The sequence below is a fragment of the Gracilinanus agilis genome, chromosome 2 (assembly GCF_016433145.1).
Source record: "Gracilinanus agilis isolate LMUSP501 chromosome 2, AgileGrace, whole genome shotgun sequence".
NCBI lineage: Eukaryota > Metazoa > Chordata > Mammalia > Didelphimorphia > Didelphidae > Gracilinanus > Gracilinanus agilis.
In genome coordinates, this window is record NC_058131.1 from 608193131 (window position 1) to 608214922 (window position 21792).

Below are 21792 nucleotides of genomic sequence, written 5' to 3' on the forward strand. Positions count from 1 at the left end.
TATATATATATATATATATATATTATCTCATTTGATTTTCACAAGACTCCTGTTAAGTAGATGCTACTAATCAATTAAAACACATTTATTAATTGTCTACTATGTGCCAGGCATATGCCAGGTCAAGGTGCCAGGAATGTAAATATAAGAGGGAGACACTGTCCCTGTTCTCATTCTCAAGCATTATTCATAGCTTACTACCTAATATGTAGATTAATCTCCATCTTTTATAGATCAGGAAATTCAGGTTGAGAGGTTAAATCACTGCCCATCATAAGAAAAACTTGTAGAAATCTGAACCCAGGTCTTCCCAACTCCAGGTCCAATACTTTGCCTCACTCTCAGCTATTATATTAGAATTTTCATTTTAGTTATTTGAGTAATGGTTTTTTCCCTCTCTACTAGAGTAAAAAAATCATAAGCGAAGGGTCTATGTAATCATCTTTCCATTTGGTAACACCCAGAACAGTGCCCTGACACAGTACATATTTAATAACTTTCTATTAAATTGCATCATAATTACACAGCCCTTCTAATGGCTTGGCATACTGAATTTCATATGGCAATAATACTTGGTTTTGCAGTGTATGCCAATGTAATCCAAAGATACTGCTTGCTTAAGTGCAAGAAACTTCATTTCTGCTACTGACCTTCCATTCAAGCATCTCCTCAGAGAATAAGATGCTCCTCCACCACAGGTCCGAGAACAGTCACTCCAAGCACCCCAGGCATCCCAGCCACCATCTTTATCCTCATCCGACCGAGTAATTCTTGATGTCTACAAATAGGGCAAAACGAAATACAAGGAATTTTCTGTAAATATGTTCAAGTCCTCTGAGTGTTCTCCACCTTTCTCATCTTTTCCTAAGGGTATCCAAAGGAAATGAAACATCTTTGAAATGTTTAACTTTAAAATTATTATTTTCTCATTAGAGCATGATGGCAGAGAATATCCATAAGAATCTAGAGGCATTCTAGTAATGAGTACCATAGTCTGATTAAGGACAAATTATTTTCCATTAGAATATATCTCTGAGGAAGAGAAGAAAAGAAGAGGTGTTATAGGTGTACCTCATTTAACAGAAGAAATATGGTCCTCTGAGATTTCTGTAAAATGAATTTTTGCAATGGGCTATATTATACTTTTCCCTCCCACCAATTTCCATTGTAATTTCAAACATATGTTCCCTGGGGAGAAAAAATTGGACCCAAACAAAACACAGTAACATTTCATTTTTCCATCTCTACTAGGGATGGAAATTCCACATGTATGAATTTTCCAGACAATGTAAGTTTACTCCTTTAAGTACCAAGATTTGCTTTAGTTTAATCACTGTAGATGGTAATGAGAAAGTAAAATGGAAGCAGTAGAAAGAGTTTTTAGTCCAAATGGTCTGGGTTCAAGTCCTGGCTCTGTACATTCCTAGCTGTGTAACCTTGGGCAAGTCACTTAGTCTCTAGGCAATTCAGTTTCCTAATTTGTCGGGACTAACTGATTCTTAAATTCCTTGCCAGTTCAAATCTGTGATTTATGTCCTCTCTTTAATGAAATATATACTTCCTGTCTTCCTTGAGTAGAGGGTTAGGGCTAAAAGGATAGCAAATAGATGGATATGGACTGACTGGACCTGTGGTTTCAGCCTATAGGGAAAAAAATTACTATTCTTGTGAGGGATTAATAAACAAATTGGCAAATAGGGCTATATTACCCTGTAGGAGATGCTCCAGGATATTATACTTAATGATATACTTCTGATTTTTGGTTAGTTTTTTCTGTCTTCTCCCTTATTATGCTATCAGTCCATACTTCTTGTTACTGTTAACGTTCTAGTATGTCTATGAACAGTACAGCAATATAAAATCAATAGTATCATCCTTACTTGAGATACCATTGACTACACTTAGTTGTCCTCACTTTTCTAATGTATTGGTTCTAATAGTCAGTATACTACTCAGAAACCAGTGACTGTAAATGGGAAGAGGCTCTAAGAAAGGGTCTGAAGGTATCCCCAAAAGCCATGTGGAGGAGTTGTGAGGCACAGACTTTGTCTTTTCTATTTTGAATGCAAAAATATTATTTCTCCTTTTTGTTTCTAGGCTACATTCGGAATAGCTGAAGATGACACATAGTTGAAGCTTACACTGCTTCTTTCCAGAGTTTACCTGGATCCTGGAGAGAAATAAGCCTTCCTTCATACCACACATAAGGAAAAATAAATAGTGTAGGCAAGAGAGTGGGACTTGGGATTGTTCACATTTAGACTAGCATCAGTGATCACGCAAAGGGCATCTCCTTGAGATGGTCTTCGAAGTGAGGGTCCACCTAATTTCATTATACACTCTTTTAATTAATATACACTTTAATTAATATACACTCATTAAATTAAAGCACATAATGATTGCTACTTGTTGCCTCTCTCCCCTCTCCTCCCCACCCTGACCCCCAATGCAGCTTACTGGCTCATTGAGTTTAAATTATGTCAGTTTCTCAGAATGCCCTCCTCTACCAAAACAAATCCTACTCATTCTTCAAGACATTATTCAAATACTTTCTTTATGCAAAGTCTTTCTTGACCACACACCATTAAGTGCTGTCTCTTTCCTCTGAATTTTCATAGCAATTATTAACTACATAATTCATTTGGAAATGGTTTTTGCCTTGGGTCTTTTTGGTTCTGTTAAGCTACTGACTTCATATTTTTTGTCTTTTCTCTACAACTGGACTCCAAACTCTAGGGTCATAAAGATCTTCCTTGTCTTATACATCCTTGATTTTCTCAGTGCTTCTTATGTGCCTTGATAGTAAGGCACTAGGAAATAATTGATGTAATAGAGTGAGTCTAGAGAAGGATGAACAGAAGATTGGCTAAAGAATTTGGGGATGTTTAGCTTTAAGACAAGAAACCCAAGGGAAGGCAAAATAGCGTCCCCAAATAGATTAATGGTTGTCATGAAGATGGGGAGAAGGCTGACCGGGTTGCTCCCCAAGCAGTGTGAAGGCATAGCCAAAGGTTCAAAAAGAAACTCTGGAGAATTTGAATAGAGTCAGGGTAAAAAAGAGGTCAGAGGATTTGGATCACTGGCACTCTTCAAAAAAGAAGTTTACAAGTGGTTCCTGGCCCCCAGACAAATACATAACCAGAATGTACATTGCACACCTTTTACAATTTCCAAGGTAAACTAAAAATAGATGACAAAGTCAATATTCATTTTCTACCTAAACAAAATATAGAAACTCAATTAGACATAAGTATTTCAGTATTACATAAACAGTGACATATGTTAAATGGATTTCGTTGAAGTGTATGTGGATTTCGTTCATTCTGATAACCATTTAAACTCAGATAATTGGAGTTATTTCTTCTAAAGGTCAAGGCCACTTTCTTCTTGGGTTTGCCTTCATCTCCACATAGCTGTCTCCCATCCTGAAGGCAGCAGAGGTGAGCTGGAGGCAATCACAGCTGAGGCTCATCTAGGGCCCACAGAGCCAGGCTTAAAAGGCACAGGTGTGCCCTCTCATGAAGCCAGACAAATCATAACTCTCCAGGCTCAGGATCTTCCTTTGACCTGCCCATTACCCCAATTTTACTGACCCTTACTTCCACTTTGGACTGATGATTCTCCATTTTCTCAAATTCTTTTCATAGAAGTGTAGATTAATTAGAGCTGGGAACAATCTAAGAGGTTATCTCTTCCAGGTTCTAAACTTTATATATGAAGCAAAAGGCCCAGAAAACTTAAGCGATTTGCCCTAAAAATCATACTGCATTGGGGCTGAGACTCAGTCACACTCAAATCCCCTAGTTGAATGTTCTTTCTACTGCAGTTTTACCAATGTATTCTCTCCTTCTATCTACTTCTTTGCCTCTGATCCTTTGCGAATTCAAGTTGTCTCATGACTGAGCTTTTCCTTTCTTGTTTAAGTGCCCACAGAACTAGCACCCAATACATCTTTGTCAACAGAATGGAAAGTTCCCAGTCTCCCCATGCCTCTGGCCCTAACTTTAAGTGGGGCAAGGAGAAGAGAAAATTTGATACCAGGGTTGCCAAGCATTCAACATACACCACAGAATCATGGGAAATAATAATGATAGCAGTTGTAACTGCTATCATTATTATTTTATGATTCCCATAGTAACATAATTATAATAATAGTAATTATAATGTATAATTATAATAATGTTACTTATATTATAATACTATGGCAATAAGGCAACTAGGTAGATTAGTGAATAGAGCATTGTGCTTGGGATCAAGAAGACTCTTTTTCATGAGTTCACATCTAGTCTTAGACACTTACTAGCTATGTGACCCTGGGAAAGTCACCTAATTTCCTAATCTCAGGTCCTCATCTGTAAAATGAGATGGAGAAGAAAATGGCAAATTACTACAGTATCTTTGCCAAGAAAACCCCCTAAGTGGTGTCAGAAATACATGACTCAACAACAACAAATAATAATACTATATTACATGTATTGTATTATATTATGATTATTATAATTGCTTTTCAATTATGGTATTGCTTCTAATTTATATTATGATAATTAATGATGATATTAATTATAATGATGGCCTGAATATTTATAAAGTGCTTTACATATATTCTCTTATTTGTTGCTCCTCCACCATAACTAAAATAAGTGTTCCATTATCCCCATTTTCACAAATGAGGGAACTGAGGTTGGGAGATTGATTTCCCATGGGTCACATTAAAAGTTATATAAGTATCAGAGATAGGATTGAAATCCAAGGTCTTCCTAACTCCCAAGTCCAACATGCTTCCCACTCTACCACCTAAAACAAGAAGGAAGCCAGGATCATTAACTCTCCTCATTTTGCAAATGAGAAAACTGTAGAATAATGAAATTAACTGATAATCCAAGGTCTGTTTCCTTTCAAAGTCATGCATATAATTTTTTTAAATATTTTGTTAAGTAAGACTTAGATCTCAACAGGGAATAATTCTATAGTGGGAAATGCCTCTGTTTAGGTCTAAAATTAAATTCAAGGACATGTTCAGAACATTTAAATAACATTTTAATAAGTCAATGCAGTTTCATGCAAAGTATGATGAGGCAATCTTGACTCAACACTCATTGCTAATAGTTTAAGTATCTTATCATATCTTATTATTAAGGATTTTACCACCAATAAAGCAGATTTTAACCCACTCACATCTTCCCATCCTATGCTGATCTTTTACATGTCCCTCCACAATGTCATCAGGGAGGTTACCCAGTATGCTAGGAACACCCTCCTTGCTTTTTCTTGACTTCATTAGAATGCATACTTGCTGACCATTAGTTAGCCTTTGCTCTTATCCCAAGACCAGCCCATCATCATTTTCAATCACACACATCTTTGATGACACCCTTTCTTATTGTGCTTTCTTTGCTGATTAGGCATTGCAGTATGCACACACTTACCATGAGAGATTCTCATTTTTAGTTTTCTAATCCCAAGATGATGACATACAGACCATTGTTCCTATGTGGGTTTCTCCTTGCCGGTCACTTTTAACTTCCTATCTAATTTGAACCTACCATGAAACCAGACAGCCCATACCCCAAAGCTCTATCTTATCACCAAGCTCTCTTCTGGAACAGCTCAGTTCTGTGGGAGTGACCCATATCTACCTGTATCAGATCAGGGAGGAGTAATGAAAACCTGGCATAATCTGGACACAGACCCAGAGAGTATTCCTCATGGTCTTCAAATGTCCTCCTCGAACCATGGTTTTAAGATAATTTGTTTTCATTCCCCTATTGAAAAGTTACAAATGGATCCTGCCCCTTTGGAGATTCAGGTTAGCTTCATCTTTCAGGTACTGAGACCCCAAGAAATCCTTCTTCTCTTTCTCCTGCCCTCATACTCTCCTCTCCCCAGGTATCTCAAATTAAGTATTTTCTCTTGACTTAGGTTAAATGCAATGTTTTTAATTCTTACCTTCAAATATAGCAACAATACTGTGTATTGGTTCCAAGGCAGAAGAGTGGTAAGGGCTAAGCAATGGGGGTTAAGTGGCTTGCCCAGGGTCACACAGCTAGGAAGTATCTGAAGCCACATTTGAGCCCAGGACCTCCTGTGTCTCCAGGTCAGGGCATTGACTTACTAAACTGTTACACAAATCACCTGAACATCCTCTTGAATTTTAAATAGAGACAATTTCCACTATAGAATTATCACCTATTCAGATCTAAATTGTACTTAAAATATAAACTGAGAGCCACCTAGCTCACCCCAGCCAAATTTAACTTTCTAAAAACACACAACAACAACAACAATTCTTACCTTTTCTCTTAGAATCAATACTATATATTGGTTGCAAGGTAGAAGAGTAGTAAGGACTAGGCATATGGAGTTAAGTGACGTACCCAGAATCCCACAGTTAAGAAGTACCTTCCTAAAACCAAATTTGAACCAAGGACAGCCTGTCTCTAAGCCTTGCTCTTAATCCACTAAGCCATTTAGCTGCTCCACCCAATGTAATTTAAATAATGTTGCTTCTTAGCTTTAATGGCTAGTTTGCTTCTTCTATGGAAACCTCTAAGTGCTCCCCCCACCTCCAAAAAAATTGCAACAGACTGGTGCATGTATACTGTATATTTTTAGGATTATTGTCAAGAATTTTATTTTCATTATACAGTTCAACTTTTACTAGATTTGTATGTGCATTACTGAGCTAATAGTTCCCCTTATTTTCCACGTACTTGGCAGTTGCTCTTCTGCGGATTGGTATGTTCATTACTGAGCTAAGAATTCCTTAAAGTCTCTGTGATCATTCTTTTGGGAAGGGTAGAAGAGAGTCTGAACCAGTGATTTCTTTAGTGAAGAGAATTCCTGGTATGGAAATTCTTTTCACCAATATAGATCTGTAACTCATCTGTTACTTGTAGTCTCAGAGGTTTTGCTGGGACACTGACACATTAAGTAACCTGTCTATGGTTACAATGTTCAACTCCAGGCTTCAAGAATCCAAAGATTTCCAACTCTGTCCATTATTCTATCATGCCTCTCTAGAGGGTGATATCCCATATAGAAGCTCTCTGTCTGGAGCAAAATTGTATTTTTATTTTTCAGGACTCACCTTTATAGGTATGTTCTTACCAAAGCCTAAAGATTCTAAGGGTCCTGGTCAGCAGCAATTTGGGAGTGTATCAGACTTGGCTTGTAGAAATCAGTCTCTTCTAAGAGATCATGTTTAACAAGGGTTTGGGATTTAAGTGTCAGCTGACCTGTCTATATCAGTTATTATTACCATCATCATCAGTCTTTGTGACTTTAAACACATCATTTTACTTTGGGGGAGTTTGCTTCCTTACCTCTACAATGAGGCATTAGACTAGGTACAAATAAATAGGGTTGGACCTCTAAGGTCCCTCTAGCTCCAGATATGGTGTTCCCTTCTGAAATAGTTCTTATTTTTCAGTTGTGTCTGATTCTTCATAACTCCATTTAAAGTTTCCTTGGCAAAGATAATGGAGTGGTTTGCCATTTCCTTCTCCATCTCATTTTCCAGATGAACAACCTGAGGCTAATAGAGTTAAGTGGCTAACCCTGAGGGTTATACAGTTAATAAAATAAGTGTCTGAGGCCAGATTTGAACTCAGGAAGATCAGTCTTCCTGACTCCAGACCTAGCACTCCATACACTGTACCACGGAGCTAGTTCTAGAATACCTCTAAATACTGGCTTATAAAGAATTTAAAAATCAAAATCACATCTTTCCCACTTGTACATAACAGATTCCCAATAGTTTTAGAATTGCTAATTTAGAGAGGGTTAAATAAACCAGTTCTTTGGAAGCGTCAAATAAATGTTTTGTATATACATAGGATATATATTTGTACATAGCAATGTAGCCACATTCTATGTATGTACATGGGAAACTTTACCTCCAATTTGCACTCTTGATACAGAGATACTACTCTAAATCTAAGTTAATAATAATCAGCAGTCGACCTTAATAATGCACTTATAAAACTAAAGAATTGGACTAGCGAACATGAATTCAAATATTTATTGAGTGCTTTGTGTAATGCAGGAAGCTAGGTGGTTTAATGGATACAGTGCTGGGCTTGGAGACAGGAAGACTCATTTTCTTGAGTTCAAATCTGGCCTCAGACACTAGCTGTGTGACCATGGGCAAGTCACTTAACCTTGTGTTAATTTCCTCACCTGTAAAATGAACTAGAGAAGGAAATGACAAATCACTCTAGTATCTTTGCCAAGAAAACTCCAAATGAGGTTTACAAAGGGTCAGACATACCTGAATAACAAAAATAATTGAAATGAATTCAGTATTTTGGGGGCTGGAGGAGATACCAAGATAAATAAGATATAGTTCCTGGTATCTGGATACTTACAGTCTAGAAGAGATAAGTCTTATGAAGACAAATATTACAGTACAAATCAGAAATTAGTAAGTGCACAACAGGAATACCAAGTGTTCTGCAATCAGAAGAAGATTGAGACCTTCAGATTTGGTAGAGGATAAGGGAATCAAAGGAGATTTCATCAGGTGGCATTTAAGGATGGGTAGCAAGTCCACACACAGGGATGATTAGAGGACATTGATAAACAGGGAACAAAAGCAATGGGAAAGTAGGGGGTACAATGGGGGATAGTGCATAATCTATCAAGCAAATGAACAGAAGGAGTAAGAGAGTAAGTCTTTACTGGATAAAATGTTTGCTTTGTCTATTCTAAAATTTTTCTAGAACTTCTTTATCCAAGTCTGTCTGTTATGGCAATTTTCACAGTCACTAAATTCAATTCTTTAAAGAAAAAAATCCTAGAATCTTTGTGGGTCAACTTTCCACATTCATTCCAAAGCAAATATAATGAGGATCCTAAACAATATTAAAGTAGGTTTATATTAGTTGTTCTGGGGGTGTGGGGGAGATATTCCTAGCTGAATCTCATTTTCTGATCCATGTGTCCTTTGACCTGGCCTAAGAAAGAACAAACAATCTTCTAAGCTCAAATTCAGGTCTTCTTTCCATCCCAGGAAAGGAAACTGGTTTCTTTTTCTGTTATAAGAGTACAAGCTGTACTGGGAATGAAAGTCTTCCTTTGTTACTGATGGTAGAGTGTGACCCACAAATGGAGAACAGAGTCCAGAAGGAACCAAAAACATGTGGTTTTAGTCAAAGTATATCATAAGGAATGATAGCCAACAACAACAACAAAAAATTGAACAGGGTATCAGGAGAAAAGGGTTCTAAGACTCACTCTGCTAATTGTTGTCTGTTTTCAAAGAGGACCAATGACATTATGGGGTGATGTCTTAATTTGCATATGAATTTACTTTAAGTGATAAAGAGTAATAATTAGTTAATTTATAATCATTAGCAGTGATTAGAGTCAAGATTCCCCAATTCAGGGCTCTCCTGGCCAAGATGAGAAGCAGGGAACAAGCCTGAGATGTAGCTCCTTTTCTATATATGAGCATCATTCTCCTTCCCTTTTGCTTTCTTCCATCACATCATCTTTATTGCACCTATGAGAATTACTTCTAAGACTAAACACACATTAATATGGTTCTGCTTACAGAGATTCTCAAGATCAAGGCAGTGTGCATAGTTTCATAGTGGCTTTTTTTGGATCCTGACAAGTTATGCCTCAGTTTTCACCAATGTCATTCTTGGATATTTCTGGGTAGAAAAGAAGTACCAGAAATGCTAAGGAGACTGGACCAGGAACTAGGAGTCCTAGGGTTATAGTCTAAGAAGTTTCACTTTGTAGTTGAGTGATGAAGCAGATGACTTTTCTTCCTTGAGTCCTTGCTTCCTCTATTTCAAATAAAGTAGAACAATAAGTGATCTTCAAATTCTCTTCTATATCTGACATTCCATGAGCTTTTCTTTAAAACCCAATTTAACTCCTTCTCCTCTTGTCCCAATAATAGTGGCTTTTAAAAAATGATAATACAATGAAAGCTTCATAAAATAATCATGCTGGATTAAATCATGGCTGGATAGGAGCCAGATACATTAAATGAACAAAAAGAATGTATACAGCTCAAATTTTCACAGTTTACAAACTTAGCTGTTCATTGTTGACATTAGATTATGAACACTACAGTTACAAATCCCCATGGTTAATAATCTACTTTGTTAACACTTTGAATTAAATAAAGATCAAACTTAAATACAAATTGATTACACCCTTTATTTCTCAAAATGTTAACTGAAGAGCTGAATTTTCTTGTTTTTGGTAAAGTTCTATTGGGATTAGATCATCCTGTGTAGTGTCTCCTTAAGAAGAAACTTATGATCCATCCACATATAAAAGTAGAAGCTTATTGATAGTAAGGGCAATTAAAAGAATAATTACATGCTGAAGGAAGCTGTGCAGTCTCCTTCCCTAGAATCTCTCCAATAGGGGAGACAACCAATTGTCTCCTGTATTTTGAAGTGAGAGTCTGAACCAGTTGCAAGCTTGAGGTCTCATCTGGCTGGGACTTTTAAAGAATGGAGGCCATGCTAATGGAATTCTGCCAGTAGCAGTAAGAGCCTATTCCTCCACCCCCAGGCCCCACCTCAAATCACTGCATTTAGTTGTAGTTTTAGCCAGGGTGCTTGGATTTTCTGAAACTGGATTGGATCATAGATTTAACTGCTTCAACATTTTAATAATAACGCCATAATAAAAACAGCTTTTAAAAACTGGCTGCACAGGGGCATCAGAATTGTAAATTAAACCAACCAAACCATGGAAATTGGAATTAGTAAACCAGGGGGCCTAAACTGAGATTTTTCCAACATGTACTCCGGGATAGTTCATGGAATAAAAATAAAATTGCATTAGCAACATTTGCCTTGGACTTTGGCTTGTCTGGGGCCAGATGTCTGGTGAGCTTCACCTTCCCAAATGACACTTACCCTGAAATCAGAGGAGGCTCTAGCTGATGGATATGTATGGAACCAGCAAAAACTTCAAGTGGAAGGTGAATCTGATGAAGAAAATAGGTACAGGAGGCTGATGACAGAGCATGCCCTCTCTGTAAAAAATGGAATGAATTCCTCGCGATGGGAAAAGTGACACACCATCAATTTGCTGGTTTGTCAAGTTACCTGCATGCTCCCAAATTCTACAAACACATTCGCCTTTTTATAAAGTCCTCTGTTGTTTCAAGAGTTCTTTAGGAATTTTGTACGGGCGACGCTGTCATTATGACAATCAATCACCAAGCATTTATTAATCACTTACTATGTGCCAAAGCAATAGCCCGAACAAACTAGTAAAAACAATCCTTGTCCTCAGAAAGTTAACATTCTAATGAGAGAGAAAACATCTATAAATCAGAACCTACCTACAAGATAAATATAGTGTAGAAGGCAGGTAACCTTGACAGGAGGAAATGGCACAAGGTGAAGGGTTGGGAGCAGAAAAGACTTCTTGGAAGAGGTGGTCCTTGAGTTGAGTCCTAAAAGAAAGTTTTCTAAGAGCTGGAGGTTGAGAAAGGAGAGTTTTTCAGGCATGGCAAATGACCAGTACAAAGATAAAAAAAGATAAGAGGACAGAGTGAGGAACACCATGTCAGATAATATGGCTAAATGGTAGAGTGCATGGAGAGCAGTAGTGTTTAGGAAGATTGGAAAAGGAGAATGGGGTCAGGTTGTGAAGGGCGTTAAACGCCAAACAAAGGACTTGATATTTGATCCTAGAAGTAATCTCTGAGATAACTTACTATCTACTGAGCAGGATGGTGGCAGGATTAGACTCTCACTTTGGGAAGATCACTTTGCTTGCTGAGTGGAGGACAAAGTTGAATGAAGAGAGACTGGAGGCTAGGAGACCCTGAAAGGGTTGTGAAGGGGTAGTAAGGAGGAAGACCAGGGCAGGGCAGAGTGAAGCATTTCAAATGAGTGATAATCGGTCAAACTGAAAGGAATGTTCCCTTTTATGTGGCCCAGAGGAGGGTGAGAGCTCAAGGGAAATATCCCATTGGCTTCAGACTGAATCATCAAACCAAGAGATGGAGGAAGCCACCCCCACAAGCCGTAGCCAGGCATTCCAGCCTCTCTTTAGTCTGCTTCCAACCTATCTTACCAAGTACACGTTACAGGTCTTATTCATATTCCCAAGAGCAGGCTCTTTTCACTATTTTATCCTACTCTGAGAGTCACATGCCATCTCTGAAACATGACACAATAAATGCTGCTCTCTGTTTCTGAAGATGACACTCCTGACCCACCACTGCCTGGTCTGACCTGTACTCTGCATTGGAGAAGGGTCACACTGAACTCTCCACACATTCTTTCTTAGCCCCTTGTGAACAAGGGACTCCATTTGCAAGACTAGAGGGGCAGTCTGTGGACATTTACGTGGAGCAGATTAGAATAGGGGTAAGAAGGGGAGGACTATGGAGTACTTGTCCCATTAGCCTCTTTACTGCTTCTTTCCTTCAACCTAAAAATATACTCCATTTATAACCATTCCTTATACTGGACAGTCCAGGAATTTACTAGAGCAAGCCATACCAGCTCTCAAGAGTCACTTGTCATATTTTCAGTGTGATCATTTATACTTTAGAAACCAACAAATACTACAAAATCAGGCCTTGATTTATCATTTTGTTGGTGATCTAAACTTAAGGAATTGATGGAAAAAATGTTAGTAATTGAGACTAAATTTAAAAGTATGTGGCATTTTGGGGAGAGCCAGTAGTTAAAACTTTACCAGCACACCCCTGACGAGACCTATCCACAGCAGCCAAGCACTACCAATAATTATCTCCTTCCTTTTCCCATCTCGAATCCTGAGCCTGATGCAAACTGAGGGCTTCTACTCCAGCTGTCAGAATCTCCTGACAATGAGCACATTCCTGAGTCCACTTAGATAGGGCTTCCGTGTCTTGGCAATCTACAAAAATCATCAGGATCCCATGTGGTTTTCACCACCTATGATTGAAAGAACTATCTATATTGCCCTTTAGTTCTCTGGATCCTTTGATCTCACACACTGCTGCTTTTTTTCAACACCTATTTTGAACTTCTAATTCAGGATATACTTAACAAGTAGTGTACTTCCTATACTGGACTTCAGTTTCTTTATATAGACAAAGAAAGGGTTAAACTATCTTTTAAAGCACCTTTCAGTTCAATATTTCCCCCCTGTTCTACTTCACTGGTTGGCCCTACAAAATTTCCTCCAACAATTCCATATTGAATCCCCCTTCTCTGACAGTCTGAGTCCACAAGTGTTTGATATATGGTCCCTTTATTTTTATCACTGCATTGCAGGATGTTGGGTAATCAATGTATTTATAGATTCAGCTATCCTATATAGCTCAGTTTTCAATGCCCTGTTCAGCTGATAAGTCATATCTGACTAATAAACTTTAGTCAATTCAAACTGAACATGGACTGTGTAGAGTGGCTACCTTCATGCATCTTCTATATAAGTGTGAAAAGGGTTCTACCTCTTGTCCAAGCTGACCACAGAAATCTGGTAAATCTATGCACTATGAAACAGGCCAAAGGATCCCAGGCTTTCTTCAAGGAATCCCAGGATATCCAAGCAACTGTCTTACCTGAATGATTTAGTCTCAAGGAGGCTTTGTAACCTTTCAATTGGGACCTGTAGATTCCTAGACCAGTTTTACTTATTTTTTTCTTTTTCTTTTCAGAATTTTTGTTTTATAGGATAGTTTTCTAAGAGAAGAAGGAAGAACACAGGGGGAAATTTAGATGATGAAACAACAAAAGATATCAATAAAAACTAATTTTTAAAAGAAAAGAAAATATAATACATGGAGTGAGGCATGTGAAGGTTAATCTAAACCAAAAAAAAATTGCTCTTTCTCCAAACCATATTAAATCATGAGTTTCAACCTGGCAGTGGGTAGAGTGGAATGGGAAGAAGGGGGGAGCTGTTAACATATTCTCTGGTGGCCACTGGTCTGGGGTAGTACCAGGAAGGTGGTTAGGGAGGCTGCATAAGAGCATAATCACTTAACCTATCTGAAACTCAACATTTGTCAATGAATTCCTTTCTTCAACATAGACCAACTCTAAATGCTGACCTTTCTATTTTTCTGGCACTACTTAGTTTATCACAATGCCTAGCATATGGTAGGCAATTAGTAAATGCCTTTTTGATTGATTTAGTCTGAATAAAAAGAGTCAGGGGATATCTAACTGCTATATTCAAATATCTGAACAACTTGTCCAATGATAGGGACCTTATTCCATGTACACATATAGACAGGTCCCCATCCTAGAGAGTTTACCACTTCACACAAAGCAATGTTGCCATATGCGGACAGCTATAAATTATCCTTCCTGTGTATTTTGCATCTTGCCCTTTGTTCTGGAGCTAAAAAGAATGTCTTCTTCAAATTGTTGCTGTTCAGTTGTTTCCATCATAGTTGACCCATTTAGGGTTTTCATGGTAAAGATACTGGTGCAGTTTGCCATTTCCTTCTTCAGCTCATTTGACAGATGAGAAAATTGAGGCAAACAGTGTTAAGTGACTTTCCAAGGATCACACACCTGATAAGTATCTGAGAAGGAAGATGAGTTTTCCATACTCTGGTCCAGCACTCTGTCCACTGTACTATCTAGTTGCCCACAGACTAACCTGAAATTTGTGAAGCTAACTGTCCTGTCTCCTCTGAACATTATTCTCTTCCACAAACCAAATTTGTTCCTATACATTCAATGTCCTCCTTAAAATGTGGGGCCCAAACTGATGACAAAATTCGGGTCTGATCTGACCAGTTCAGAGCATGGTGGAACAATGAAGGGGATCCAAAGTAACAGCTCTCTGAAATTAAATTAAATTAAAACTGCATCAATTTTGGGGGACCCCTTATATATTCTTACCTTCATTGTACTCTACACCCCAGTTTTTTAGCCATATCAGCATGGTTAATTCACAAAGACTTTAGCTTATATTCAACTAAAACCCTTCAGTTATTTTCAAATGAACTGCAGTTAAGCTAAGTCTTAGGATTCAAGAGATTTAACTTAAGTAAAGGTCATGTGTAGTTTTTCTTTTAACCCAAGTGTAGGCTTCTCTATTGCATTTTCTCCCCTTAGTTTTAGGCCATCATTCCAGCCCAGGGAAATGTTTCTGAATGCTGATTCTATCCTGTAATCCAGCCTATTAACTATCCCTCCCAGTTTTGTGTCTTTGGGCTATTTCTAGGAAATGCTGAGGGTCATTCAGCAGACTAAGAGCAGGGTGTGGCCTTGAGTTTTGGAGCACTAGGTTTTCATAGCTTGGGGATTTGTCCAGGCTGTGATATATTACTTGTTGCATTGATCTGCCTGTTCCAAGAATTCTACCCACAGGAACCACAGGGAACTAAAGACAAATCCAATATAGAAGACTGCTGATGTTAGTTAATAGTAATACCTTAAGTTAATACAATGCCTTTTAGGAGCTCTAGTGAGTCACATTTAAAAAAATTAATTACATTTTCTGAATAAAGCCACTAGTATTTAAAACTATTCCTAAGGGAATAACAAAATATCTACTTTAAGGTCAAGAAAGAGAGAAAGTTTAAACAATGTCTCCAATTCCCAAGAGTCAGTGATACAAAATAAATCTGTCTGTATTGATAAGGCTGGGTTCATCATTTCCACAAAGAGAAACTGGAGCACTACTACTAAAGACACAGAGTATTTACATTGAGTTTTAAGGTCTACAAAGCACTTTCCTTTGCACTTTGCAATGCACTCTCATTTGATCACAACAGTCCTCTGAGGTAGGTGCTTTTATTGTCCCTCTGTTACAAATGAGGAAACAGCAACCAGAAAGAGGGTAAGTTTACTCTGTGTTAAGTTACTTAAAAAATGCAGCTAGATGGCACAGTGGATGGAGTGCCAGGTGCAGAGTCAGGAAGACCTGAGTTCAAATCTCTTCTCCAACACTTTCTAGCTATGTGACCCTGGGCAACATGTTTGCCTCAGTTTCCTCATCTGTAAGATGAGCCGAAGAAGGAAATAGCAAAGGACTCCATAATCTTTGCCAAGAAAACCCTAAATGGAGTTAGGAAGAGTCAGACAGGACTAAACAACAAAAGTGACTTATACAGGTAAGTAAGAAAAGAGTTTGAGACAGGATTTTAACTTGGGTTTTCCTGACTCCAAGTCCAACATGATATCCACTGTGCCCCCTTTAACTACCTCACAGTCTACATATACTCTGTTGTATAAAAACAGGTCTATTTGTATTCCAGGAATGTCTCTGCCTCTTGACTAAAACATACCTTTTAAATTTTCTCTATTTTTTTATCATAAAATAAGAACTGTACTATTTATCCCTTAGCAATGCTTTATGATGAAAGCAGTATCATTTAGAAAATGCAATTATTTTAATTTGAGATGTCTCGCATAGTCTCTTCTTTCTTTCCATTGGCACTTTTTAAATACCACAACAATTATCTCTTCCAAAACAATTTCCCTTTCCATCCTCATAATTTCTTTCAAACTTTACAATAATTACATCAATAATTAAAGAAATTAATTCAGGCTATTCACTGGAAGTTCAAATACTGAAACCGAAGCTTTGACCACATAAGAAGAAAAGACTATAAAATGGAAAAGACCCCAATGTTGGAAAGATTGCAAATACTTACTGGCCTCATGTGATATCATCTAATATAGTGCCAAGTAACCCTGGTGTTTAATGAATGCAAATAGAACTGATCAGGAAATACTAATCTGAACAATGTACTAGCCAAGCTGATTGCCAACTAGTAGACAAGCTAACACATTCTTTCTTCCTGTCTCTCCTTCTTGGAGTAACTACATGAGCCCTTTGCAACTTATCTCAACTGAGCCTAAGGTCCTACATACAAGCATATGAAGCTGGAGTTCAAGCTATCTATCCATCACTAACCTACTTTGCCTGTACAATCTTATATCCCTTCACTTCCCAACACAAATCTTCTAAGCAGGTCAGGTTTATTTCCTTAGTTCACACATATCACAGTATTACAACAAACCTTAGAAGCCACTTAATTTAATTTAATTCATCAGTCACTTAATTAATGAAGATATCAGGGCACAGGACAGTTAAATGATTTCATTCAAGTTCACATAGGTAGTATTAGAGATGGGGTAACAATGATAAAAATTCTAGCATTTATATAGAACTTTTAACATTTGCAAAATACTTTACAAATATCTCATTTGATCCTCACAATAACCATTCAAGGTGGATGCTATTATTATCACCATTTTACAGATGAGAAAACTAAGGTAGATACAGGTTAAGTGACTTAACCTTAAGGGTCACTTAGCTAATAAATGTCTGAGACCAGATTTGAACTGGAGTCTTCCTGAACCAATCTAGATATTCTGACCAGAGAACCAATGCTCCTTCCATCTATGCTGCCCCATAATTTGATAGTAAATCCCTCTGTATTTACACCTCTACTAGTCCCTTTGCTTAGAATTCTCTCCTCTCTTCACCTATCCAAAACCTATACTTTGTTAAAGGACCAAGGTCAAAGCTCATCTCCTGTAGGACATCTAATAGCAATCCAAGTGATTACTGTCTTTTCTGAATTCCTCTAACAGTTATGGTCTCTAGGAGAAATATCAATCAAGAAGTGTCCTTCTTATTGTTATTAAGTATCTGTGACATTAGTAAAGCAACAAACCACTCTGGGCCTTATTTTCTTCATCAGTTAAAAATAAAAAAAAATAATTCAGAGGTTGTTGATTTTGGATTCAGATTTCAAAATCTTAGGTCTGCCACACTGTCCATGGGATGTTGGGCAGATGACTTAATTTCTTTGGGTCTCAATGTCTTTATATGTGAAAATACAGGAGGTTGCACTGATAACTTCTACAATCCCTCTGATCACATCATCCTATGATTTTCAACTGGATTATCAAACTATAAAGGCTATTCATAAATTTATTCATGAAAAAAGTTCTTGTTTCTATATCTTATCTCTTAAAGTCCATTGATCATGGACTGAAGCACAGAAGCTATTGTCTCCATCTACTTGTATGTCATCTGATGAAGTTGAGTATACCATGATGTTTAATGAATGCAGACTGAATAGATCAGGAAATAATAGTCTGAACAATGTATTTGCCAATCTGGTGTCAACTATATAGTGGTAAAGAGATGGGTCGCCAGACAATCTAATATAAATACTTTCTAGGGCAGTGGCCTGTTCTCTAGGAAGGAACACACTTTAACTGGGTTCAGCTGATTGATTAAATTGTGGGCAGCTGATTTTTATGCCATAGGAATGAGAATGTTGAACTTTCTTGATCACTCATTCTAATATTAGACATAATTTATTTCAACTTATTTTTAACTTTCAACTCCTTAAAAAAATTTAGCTTGTTTTCAATGGAGATAATAAAAAAGAAAAATAGGAGTCATCACCTGCTCTCCCATAAAAGCTCTTTCCATTCATAAATAAACAAGAGTAGCTTTAGAGTCAAGAAGGCCAGGTTTCAAGTCCTTCCTCTGACACCAGCTAGCTAGTGTGTTATCACAGGCAAAATCATTCCTATTGTCCTCAGGAAATCCTATGAGATGCTAAGTTACAGAGCATCTGCCATTCTCCATGACAAATCATATGGAGTTCTCCATACCAACAAATTAAGAGATCTAAGGTGAAAAAGATGGGACGGGGTAGATGTCTGCCTTTTTTTCTCTAGATTTATTCATCTCCACTCCTTTGACCTCTCCACAAGGTCATCTACCAACACTGGCTCACCCAGCTTGTTCTTCAATGTCTTCCCATACTTTTTAAGGAAGTCTGTCAAGAATCCTAAATTGGTCACAATATTCCGTGGAATACTAAAGGCAAAAGTAACAGAATATGGGTGATAATAATAGACAAATGCATCAATTTACAAAGCATTACTATATCCATTAGCTCATTCTACCTGCACAAAAAAACGTGAAGTATGTAACATATCTTATATTTGATCCCCTCTCTCTTTTTTTTTCAGGCACTCATCATCTTGTGCTGCAATGGCCTCCCAAATGGTCACCCTGCCTCAAGTCTCTTCCCTTCTCCAGTCCATCCTCCACACAATTACCAAAGTGATTTTTCTAAGGTGAGAATCTGACCATGTCAATCCCTTACCCAATACATTTCAGCTTCAGATTGCTACTAGGATAGAATATAAATTCCCTTACTTGAGTTTGAAAGCCTTTTACAATTTTACCCCCCAATTCAGCTTTCCAGAATCATGATACATTACTTCTTTTCTTATATTCTATACTCTAGTCAAATAGGTTTTCTCTCTGTTCTTTTCATATAGGATTCTCTCTCTTTTCCTTCACAATGGCTATTTTCCGCATGCCTGGAATGCACTCCCTCCACCTCATAGAATTCCTCATTTCCTTAGAGAAGCAACACAAACATCACCTTTTACTTCCAAGTCCAGTTTTCTTTTCCTTGTCAAACTGCTCTAAGAACAATCAAAGCATTACTTAACAGTTCCCATTTCCCATGTTCTAGTTGAAATGTCTAGTATTCTACTGGGAGCTCTTATACATTCATTCTCCCTCTAATTCCCTCCTTCCTTCAATATCTCCTGTTTTTCTTCTTCTTTACTTGTCTCATTTCCCTCCCCATTTCTCTTTCCATTTATACCATTCTCTCCCCTCATTCTTTTTATTAAAGGGCCACAAAACCCTCCCTACCATATCCAAACTATGATTCTAATTCAATACATGAATCTTCAGGACCCTAAGATATTTCAGCTGACCAATGGTCCTTAATTTGAATTAAAATTTTGTTTTTTATTCAAAATACTAATTTCACAATCAACTGTGAATCCAAAGAGTATTGTGCACAGCTCCAAATACTGGATTATGCATTCATTATACCACATTTTGATTCTCTCTAATCATTTTTCCAAGAAGTTAAAATCATTCTTGATTTCAATTCAAGGAGGTAGCTGCTGGTTGCTTTATCAAATTGGTGTTACTACCAAAATGTCCAACAAGGCTTTCTGTTCACCCAAATTCCTAAATGAAAAAAAAGAGAAAGGGCCAGAATCAAGCTATGCAGATGGCTTTTGTTTGGTCAGTTAATTTGCTGTTTAAGTCACTGTTGTTGTTATTCAATTGTGTCCAACTTTTCCTGATCCAATTTAGAGTTTTCTTGGCAAAGATACTGGAATATTTTGCCATTTCCTTCTCCAGTTCATTTGACAGATGAGGAAACTGAGACCAACAGGGTTAAATGACTTAATGTGGGTAACAAAGCTAGTGAATATCTGAGGTCAAATTTGAATTCAGGAAGAGTCTTCCTGATTTCAGGTCCTGAACTCTGTCTACTGAGCCAACTAGCTCCCCTATCCTGCAGAACAGTGTCTGCATTTTCAGAATCAGAGTGAAATGAATTTTTTGGTTTTGATAAGAGGAAGGAACTGAAAGGAAAGCATTAAAGGACAAGAAAGATAAGGCATTATTTGGGACAAGGTTTTAAAATAACTGTATCATTTGGAGAATGACTAGACAAACGGTAGTATATGATTGTGATGGAATATTGTTGTGCTATAAGAAATGATGAGCAGGTTAATTTTTTTTTAATTTAGAACCATACATGAAGTAATGAAGAGTGAAATAAGTAGAACCAGGAGAACATTATATACGGCTATAGATTAATATTTGAAGAATAACTTGTGCCTATTCACCTCCAGAAAATGAAATAAAAAAAAAAGAAACATAAAAAACACAATCACATAAACATATCTTTTTGTTGGGTGAAACCTTCTTTGGTGTCAGAAGGGAAGAGAGAAGCTGAGATATCTGGTATTAAATTCTATTAAATAAATAAAATTTTGAAATAAAATAAAAACAGAAAAAAATCAAATCAAATAGAAAAAAAAGATTTTAAAATAGCACAACCTAGTAAAGTTTCAAATTTTTTTGTTATAATTCTTGGATGCTGAATTAGACAAAAGGAGACTTCCAGATTGCTAAATCTTAAAAAAAGGAACTATCTAATGTCCATAAGGAAAGGTATTTACTTTCTCCAGCCCTTTTGAAAGATTAAGTGTTTTGATGAAAGTGAATTTTTCTCAGGGTTTGAATTAGTTTAAGAGGTAATCAGCAATGAGGCCCCAGCACAATACAGCTTTTAAAAAAGACTTACATATGCCTGGTGACCCTGCTGACCTTGAGCTAAAGGAATTCATTTGAATGTGAATTTGAAGCTTTGTAGCTTCAATCCACTTTTTCTAGGGGTCTGTACATAGAGTATAGGCTCCCAGAGGGAAGAAAAGGGTTTGAGGACAGGTACAATGGCCCTCCCCACACTAAGTAAATTTGGCACACTGAGCTTCAGGATTAAAGAATTTGACTATCTACAACAAAGGAATTCTAAGTCTAAATGGATTTTCCTTTCATATCCCACAACTCATCTCATTTAGACCTCAGAATTAGAACAATATTGGTTTGAACACAAATGTCTCTGGGAATCAGCATCCCTATCAAACCTTTCATGAAGCTCAAAAGCTCTTGTACTTTTCCTCAAAATATATGCATTTAATAAATATCTACTATGTGGGGGGGGATGGAGGGGTGGAGGGGGAGAGGGGAGAGGGACATGTGCTAAATACTGGGAATACAAAGACCAAAAAAAAAATTAAGCCAAAAAAAAAAAAACCAGCCCCCAAAACAAAAACAGTCCCTGCTTTCAAGTAGCTCATAGTCAAATGGAAGCTATGCCATGCAAGTAACTATATAAAAATAAAATATCTATAGGATAAAGGAAATACTCTCAGATGGAAAATCCTAAGATTAAGAAGGATTGGGGAAGCATCTTGCAAAAATGATTCTAGGTGA

General features: G+C 37.3%; 1 protein-coding gene across 1 annotated transcript in view; it reads right to left on the reverse strand.

Annotated features, from left to right (window-relative positions):
- ADAMTSL3 (ADAMTS like 3) overlaps positions 1 to 21792 on the reverse strand; it is a 616185-nt gene that overhangs the window by 347466 nt on the left and 246927 nt on the right. The window contains exon 4 of the mRNA XM_044660156.1: positions 651 to 778. Within this exon, the coding sequence (XP_044516091.1) occupies positions 651 to 778 (128 nt within the window). The remainder of the gene's footprint in view (positions 1 to 650; positions 779 to 21792) is intronic.